At 32.4% G+C, this 9184-nt stretch overlaps 1 protein-coding gene across 1 annotated transcript; it reads left to right on the top strand.

The window, feature by feature from the left end:
- The first annotated feature begins 4361 nt into the window (after positions 1 to 4361).
- Positions 4362 to 9170, top strand: LOC105166646 (GDSL esterase/lipase At5g33370). Its single transcript, XM_011086085.3, has 5 exons — positions 4362 to 4692; positions 5455 to 5585; positions 5997 to 6239; positions 7556 to 7808; positions 8664 to 9170. The coding sequence occupies exons 1-5, from the start codon at positions 4461 to 4463 to the stop codon at positions 8894 to 8896; spliced, it is 1092 nt and encodes a 363-aa protein (XP_011084387.2). The 5' UTR covers positions 4362 to 4460; the 3' UTR covers positions 8897 to 9170.
- Positions 9171 to 9184: the final 14 nt, after the last annotated feature.

The following is a 9184-nucleotide window of genomic DNA, read 5'->3' as shown; positions in this document are numbered from 1 at the left end:
AAATTACATTTTATTTATATATATATACACTGAAGAATTTACTTGTTTATTTTTGTAGATTGAAAAAAAAGAAATTGATAACCACATCCACATGTATTAATGTATTGGCAATTCAGTTGCACAGAATTGATGCTGTCTGTGAGTTGTTGGTGTTGTTGTGTTTCATTTATGTTTTTCACATGGCCTTCATTTTAGCTATTTTCCCATCACTCTCTCCTCAGGAAAAAACAACTCAATTGACATCTTATCACAAAAAAATAAAAAAAATTAAATTATTCTCTATATTATAATGATTGCGATTTAAAACTAAAAATTATGATAAATTCATACTATCAACCAAAATAGAATAAAGTCGATACAAAAAATTAAATTTTAACCATTGATAATGTTCAATTGCCATGGTTTTAAACTTTTAACTATAGCCAAAACATCTGGTATAATTTTTAACTGTGGCTAATATTTCGACATTATTTATAAAAATAACGATTAATAGTCATAATTGATTAGTATTTTTCACATTTTTTATTTTTAATCATAATAATTAGTTATTACCAAAATTAATATAACTTCTTACTGAATCATTACAGTACATTATATAAATGAGTTTCGCAGTTGTTGGTGAAAAGTTGTAGCAATGTTGCGACAAAAGTGGTCCGTAGTAAATTTTGACATAAATTTGCAACAAAATTTTGGTTTCTACCGGGTTTTGCGACGAGGGACGTTGAATGTCGCTTATCATCGTGAATTTATTGAAAAATTTGTGACTGGCTTCTTTATTGCAAACTGTCTAGTGCGATAATATATAAGTTAAATACAATTTATCTTCATGTGAATTTGAAAAGTTTAAGAAATTTTCTATAAAAAAAAGAAAATACAAAAAATTCCATGATATTTAAGGATTATGCACAAGACTACCATGGAACCTCAAGTTTAAGGATTAATTACTGTGTCACTGTAATAAAAAAAGTGAATTGAATAAAATCGGTAAGGCCTAACGAGGATTGCATATGACATTTCTTGCGGGCTATTAAATGAACTTGATATCTCCTCACCAAACACTATTAAAGTGCGCAGACGTCATATACTATTGTCTATACAAATGACGATTATCATATAAATATATCATTTAGTGCAAGTCATGGCGACAACGCCCCAATGTAACTGATTTTATGACTTGGAACCGTATTAGGCCATATTGTAGAGATCGATTCCATGATCGAGACTCGTGTCCGTAGCATTTATAGTATAAGGGTTTCAAAACCATAATTTCTTGTACTAATTGTGATGCAAAACAAAAGTATTTTGATGGCAAGACAATTATACTGAATGATGATTTAGACAAATATTGCCTGTGGTTGTCCGAAGTGACGGGGAAGATATCATTGCATTCATTTATAAAAATATTTGTCACATTGCTAAGTTTTTGAACAGACACTAACAGGAGAGATTGGGTAGATATGGTGGAAGCTGAGATAGTCATAAATTTTGGGCAGTGAGGGTTGGACAGAGATGATTATTGGCTTTGGTTTTTTGGAGGTATTAATTTTGGTGGGTTCGACCGGGTTTGGGCTTTTATGATTGGGACCCAATTGGGTTCGGGATGGGGTATGAATTTTGTACCGGACTCGCCCTGGACCCCTTCCGTCCCGCTCCTGATTTTATATATTTTTTATTATTTGTAAGTCATATGTAATGCATTAAAAACAAAAAAATTATAGTATTATATTTAAATCCTTAAACAACTTTGCATATATCCAACTTTATATAAGAAATACAAAAAATAAAAAAAATAGTTAATGGGAAAACTAATAATTTAGATTAATGTATGCTAAGTTATTTAAATTTAAACTGATATTATTTATTTAGTTGAACATATTCTTGCATTATATAATTCATTGAAGATCGTAAAATGATATTATTTGATGAAAAAAATTAATAATTTAGATGAAGGATTAGACCAACACAAATATGACGACTATAAATTATTAACATAGATGATTAATGTTTGATCTTGCTCGAAATAAGCGACTACAACTAGTAGATCAAATTCGGCCATGTACCCTCCCAAGATCGAGTGATTGGGTCCTGAGGATTAAAACACGAACTTGAGGCTCATCGGGTGCGTCCCCGACAACGACCTTCCGACGCTCAAGTTAGGGTTGATCGAGGTAAAAATATGCGAACTAAAGATTGTAGGTCGAAAATATTAAGTAACATCTACCTCAATAAATGATACGTCAGGGTATTTATAGCTCCAAGTGTATATTGTGGTTTGGTCCATGTGTCACCATCAGGTTAGCGACGTTTTCGATCGGACGGCTCTTATGAAGTCGGGTCTTCGGCTATTGAGGCGGGTTTTTTCGACCCGCTTTTAATAGGACGCGGATCCTGAATTAGTGAATGACGGAAATACCCTTCATTAAGGGTATTTTTGGTAAATTGGGATCTCCCCATCAATGTTGTATTTATATTGACCAACACAAATACAATGACTATAAATTATTAATTTCTCTACTCATGCATGTGATACTGATTATTTCTTTGTTGCAGTTTTATCCGCAACTTTTGTCACAAATATTCTTTGTGATGATCATTTTTACACAATAATTATCACTATTAGAACTATGAAATTTATTATGGTCACTACAAGAAAATAGCTCAACTACGAAAAATTTGATGCTAAAATTAGCGTCGAGCTAATTAGCAAGTAAAATTTTCATTACTAATCTACACTATTTGATATATATTCTAGACAATTCGTCACTAAATTCATTGGCAAGTAAATTTTCGTTGCTAAATATTAGCAAGTAAATTCTTACATTAAATAATGTGATTTAGTAACAAGAATTTTACTTATTAATTACCTCGATGTTATTTTTTTTCCATTTGCTATCAAGTTATTTTTCTTGTAGTGGGTAATAAACTAAAACTTTTTATCGCTAAATATAAACTAAAACTTTTTTTTTCTGTAATCTTCTGTTTTTTCTTTTCTTTTTGTAGTGGTGTTCAGTTTTGGGTTGGGGATTTCTGGGTTCCGGTGACTTTGTATTTTTTTCTTTTTTTCAGGGTGGGGTGGGGTAGGGTAGGGTACGTAAAAGAGGAAAGAAAAGAAAAATAATTACTGAAAAATTAAAATTAATTTAATATTTTTTTCTTATTTTATTTTCACTCTTACTTGAATCTTATAATTATTTGAGTTAGACATATATTTATATTTATAGGACTCGAACTTATATTTCTTCTAGTGTCGTGATCTCTTTTTTTTGTTACAAAAAATATAAATTTTATTAAATAAATGGTAGTATATCGGTACAATACAACATGAAAGGCTAGGCAGTCACCTCGACAGATTAAAGGATCCACCATAAATAAAAAAATAAATAAAAAATAATAAAAGGAGGTAAATCAACACTAATATCCGTTGTGGTCGTGATCTCTCTTTCACATAAACAAGGCGGCACCATTAGGCACTTGATTGTCCCACCAATATCACCAACATTCGCATCAAAAAGCTCAACCACTTTAACTAAAAACATAAAATAAGCAGTCCGTACGTACTATTCTCTTACAATCTTTCAATAATGTAATATAAGGCAATTCTCGTTTATACGCCTCACTCGTACCGCAACAAACCACTAATATATAGCTAGGTGTTGCTGTAATTAACAAGAAAATCATATTTTTGGTCCCGTATGTTGGTGTTTTTTTTTTTTAATTTAGTTCAATTTATTGCTATTTTCTTTTTACATTGTATCACATAAATTGAAAATTTTCTCAATTTTAGTTTTTAGGTTAATTCATCTAATAATTAACAGAAAATGTACGAAGATGCACGTGAGACTGCTAACGGCTCCATTAGTTATTGGACATGAGGATTAAAATTGAGAAAATTTTCAATTTACGAGATGCAAATGTGAGAAAACTGTAACAAATAAAACTAAATTGGAAAAACCCTGATATATACGATAAAAAACGCAACTTTTTCCCATGTAATTATACCACAAGTATAAGTAACTTAAACTCATACTTAGGAGAGAATATATATATATATATATATATATATGTATACGTACTTGGGTATAATTAATTATCCTAGAAAAATAATACAACAGCACACGAAAACTTGACCAACCACCTCAGTTATTGCAGTGAGTAAGTACCACAATAGCAATTTAATGTAGGCATTGGCAATGTGCATGCTTTTGTTCTGATGCTCATTGAACAATCCGACCTGCCACACAACTGTCCAATTCAATACAAAAGAGCTACCATCCTACCTTGCTTTGCTGTGCTTTTATTGCCTACATTAAATTCCTAGCCAGCCTACACCCCTTTGCTGCAACTATAACATATGCATGCATGCCTGTCTCCTCAATCCTCATCTTTCTATATATACATATACATGTGTGTGTGAGTGTGTAAATTGCCTTCATCAATATCTTTATTGCAGTGCCCCTCCAATGGCTACCCTTGGCAGCATTCTTCTGGTCCTCCTTTCGGCTACATTGCTCGTGGCCACGCACGTTGAGGCTCGAGCGTTTTTTGTGTTTGGAGATTCGCTGGTGGACAGTGGCAACAACAACTACTTGGCTACCACTGCTCGTGCTGACGCCCCACCCTATGGCATTGACTACCCGACTCGTAGGGCGACAGGGCGCTTCTCCAATGGCCTTAACATCCCAGATCTGATCAGTTGAGTTTTGAATATACATCACACTTTTTTTAATTCTTGGGGACCTAATTTATGGATGCTTACTCTTTACATAGACCAAAATGTTTTTTTTTTAGTATGATAAAATGAAGGCAGAATTTTTTTTATACCACAATTATGACGTGTCGCTTTTAGTGCTATAAAACTCATTCGCACTTTTAGTTCCAGAAAATCACGTGTGTTGTGATTTTGCGACTAAAAAGGCGTTGTTTGGGATTAAAAAGTCCCAAAATCACACTTTTGGAACTAAAAATACATAATTTTGAGTTTTATGCGACTAAAAGTATCATACACACATTGCATTCACATCCTACGACTTAATTTCTTTTCTAATTTTGATTTCCTTATTTTTTAACTTATCATATTGCATTTCAGAATTATAAAAAATTTGAAATTTAAGTTCCAAGTATAAATTTGTTAAATTCTAATGGAAAAAACACGAGCTCCAAATCTTGAGGAGAATTTAATTAGGTTATTTTTATCAGAAATTTAACAAAATTAAGGCTCAGGGCTAAAATTAAAAATTTGATTTATGAGACGCAATGTGGTAAGTTAAAAAATAATAGGACCAAAATTACAGAAAAGCTGAGCTCGTGGGACGGAAAATATACTTTTCCCAGTCAGTACTACTACTACATCTGCTGGCTATTGTAACATGACTTATATTCTGCAATTATACTGTACATATGACTTCACCTTTTATGGTCCAAGTGTGGGGGTGTGATGGTTAGCTTGGTTTGCAGGTGAGAGCATTGGTGGGAGCGAATCACCTCTGCCGTACTTGAGCCCGGCGCTCAACGGTCCAAGACTGCTGGTCGGCGCCAACTTTGCTTCCGCTGGGGTCGGAATTCTCAACGACACCGGAGTTCAGTTTGTAAGTCCAGTCCCCAGCTAGCGGCAATAAAAAAATAATATTACCGACAAGATATCGATTTATAAATATAGATAATTTTAAACTTGTGATGGAACGTATATCATTAAATGGCGATAAATTTTAATTCTGTCACAGTATAATTTTAAAAAACTTACGAGCGAAAAGAATTGCATGTAATTACAGGACAAGACTAAACTTGCATACACGACATTCATTACTATTAAAATAAAATAAAGAAAAGCTAATATAGTGACAAAAAATCAAAAAATTCCGAATGATTTTTCCTAATCTTACGAATTGATTTTAATTTTATGTTAATATAAGATCTGCATAAATGAGAAGAAAATTGAACTCATTTTTGGAGTTAGATGAGTAATAAAATGGTAGGTAATATACATAAATGTTTTGCAGGTGAACATAATCAGAATAGGGCAACAACTGCAGTATTTCGAGCAGTATCAGCAAAGAGTGAGTGGTCTAATAGGAGCCGAGGAGGCACAAAGGCTGGTGAATCAAGCACTGGTTCTCATCACTCTCGGCGGCAATGACTTTGTCAACAACTACTATTTGGTGCCCTTCTCTGCCAGATCTCGCCAGTTTGCTCTTCCTGACTACGTCCCCTTTCTCATCTCCGAGTACCGCAATATTTTGCTGGTAATCTTCTTCCTCATAAATTCTTATATAACTGTCCTACCTGTTTCCAGTCATGAGCTTATAAGATCTTGAAAAAATAATTATAATATTTGAATTTGTTTTCTGAGTGTTTTGTGGAGATAGAAAGAGAAAAACAAAAATAAATAAGTGTGTGTTAGAGATAGTATGTATGTTTGGATTTATTTTTGGAAATAATTTAAAATAAGTATTGTATGTTTAATGTTGTGTTTTGGGAGACAAAAATTACTATTCATTGTCAAATCATATTTTTTTTATATATATTTATGTGTATGTATGTATTTATGCTAAAACAGCTAAAAACACCTAAATAAGGTGTTTTTGAATGCTGTCAAATATTGTGTATGTTTTTGACTCGTCTTGAAGATAACTTGAAATGAAAACAAACATAGTGAATATTTTACGACATGTTTTCAAAAGGAAAAATTGTATTTTACGTCCCATAACATCGTATGATCTCCAAAACTATATAATAAAACATATACATGAAACTATAAGATGCTTTAAAGTAAATCATTAATTAGTTCAAATCTCACCGACGTAAAATGTACTATGAGTTTTTCTTTAGTTTAATAATAGTGGTTGGTTAATCATCGTATTATTACTTATTTTGATAACTGGTACATATGTTAATTGTTATAATTATTAATAATTATAAGTAATTAGAGTTGAGGGGAAAATGAAGCAATGTAAGAGTTGATGAGAGGTAATAACTGTGGAGGGAAAACCTCACATGCCTTCAGATGCAGCAGGGTTTTGTTGTTTGTTCTTACAAGCAGCATTCATTGTAGGAAATAAGCATAAATGTAAGAACTGCGGGTCATCCATGTGAGTGAGTTCTCACATCACCATCAGTTGGTCCTTTAAAGGATTTGGTCCACTGCTCACCCTTAGTTTTTTAAGAGGGTGTTTGGCCAAATTTATTTAGAAAAATTTATAAGTTTATATATTTTATAGAATATTATTTGAATTTATAAAATATTGATTTTTTTAAAATAATAAGTTATTTAAATATTTGTATATAATAAAATTATGTAGCTAATAGAACATTTATAACGATATTTTTTAATAATTATGATCAAGATTTAAGGAGTTTGTAAGAATTATTTTCAGTTGATATATATGTTTAATGTTGATAATTTGTCATTAATATTATTTTCGTTGTAGTGTTGATTATGATTCGTACCTTTTTCTTTTATACGTGCGTATCGTTAATTTTGGATTAATTTATTATGTTGTCCGTACCAACAACAACAACAATAATGATAATAATACTGATCATATGTGGGCACGGACAGAGACTTTATCAACTGGGAGCTCGGAGAGTACTGGTGACAGGAACAGGGCCGCTAGGGTGCGTACCAGCAGAATTAGCCATGCGGGGCAGAAACGGCCAATGCTCGACTGAACTCCAGCAAGCTGCTGCCCTTTTTAACCCACAACTCACACAGATGCTGCTCGCCCTCAACGAGCAGTTGGGTGACAACGTCTTCATTGCAGCTAATACACAACTAACGCATTATGATTTCATCAGCAACCCTCAAGCATTCGGTGCATATATCTTAACTCTCTACGTCCCTTTTCAATATTATTGTCTCACGTGCAACTCAAATCATACAAGCGTAGGTGAAACGTCAAGACAGTTTAAATTTTTAAATGAAATAGATTCGCAGAAACATAAAATACATATTTCATCTTAAACTGCAAAATAAAGTAGGCGATGAACAAAAATATATATTTTATAGTAGTTAATTATGTTTTCCTCGAAACGTCATTTATAAATTTATACTTGTTATTTCTTTTCGAGAGCATGTTCTAAAATAAATTAAATAAACATGAAGCCTAAATTTTTATATACCAATAAGTTAGGAAACTTTCTAATTTTAGTTTTGTAAGTATGAGAGGGTAGCAATTTAAATCCTATATGAATAAATTTTCTATTAGGTCCTGAATGTGCAAAATTTAAAATTATAGAATAAATCGTCAAAATGGATCCACACAGGATTAAAATTGCCACCACTAGAAAAATTACTATTGCCTACAATATTAATAGCAAAAACTGAAAATAGTTGTAAATAACTATAATCAACTACAATTAAATAAATTCGATGTAAAAAACTAGTTTTTTCATCATGAAACAATTACTTGCCAAGTTATAAGTACTATGGTAAAAATATTTGTTATGACTTTTAGCCATGATAAATGTTTTAGCCACCTTCTCAAAAACTACAGCCAATAATTGTTGCATGACCATTATCAATAACTATTGATACGACTATTTATTATTAACCATCACAATAAGTCATGGTTAAACGTTATATTTTTTTATAGTGCACCCCCACTAAAATCGAAAATTTCCCCCTTGAATTACATTTAAATTGACTGAAAATATGAGGGATTGGGCAGGATTTGTGACGTCGAAGGTAGCATGCTGCGGACAAGGACCTTTCAATGGCCTGGGACTGTGCACACAGCTCTCCAACTTGTGCCCCAACAGAGACGTTTACGCCTTCTGGGATCCATTCCATCCATCTGAAAGGGCCAACAGACTCATTGTTCAGCAAATCATGACTGGCTCCATAGAGTACATGAACCCCATGAATCTCAGCACCATTCTGGCCTTGGATTCTCGGACATAACAAACATCCTTAATTTCATCTACCTCATGCAATGATTTTGGTTGATCTCAAGATTAAGCTAAGCTAGCCATTGGATAATTAAGGTTCATATGCTTGTGTGTGTGTGTTCTTTAAGAGTTTAAGTTTGTAGAGTTTTGTTGAATGGTTAATGTACTAATGAATTATGAAATGATGATACATTGTTTACCAGAGTTATTGTTTCCGAGGAACACGTTGAAGAGTTTGTGATGTATTCATTATTGTTGAAATAATATGGTCAATTAAATTTTAGCTAGTCGCGAGCGATAT

This window comes from Sesamum indicum, linkage group LG7 (genome assembly GCF_026168435.1).
Source record: "Sesamum indicum cultivar Baizhima isolate 11 linkage group LG7, ASM2616843v1, whole genome shotgun sequence".
Lineage (NCBI taxonomy): Eukaryota > Viridiplantae > Streptophyta > Magnoliopsida > Lamiales > Pedaliaceae > Sesamum > Sesamum indicum.
This window is presented reverse-complemented; position numbering and strand designations above follow the sequence as displayed.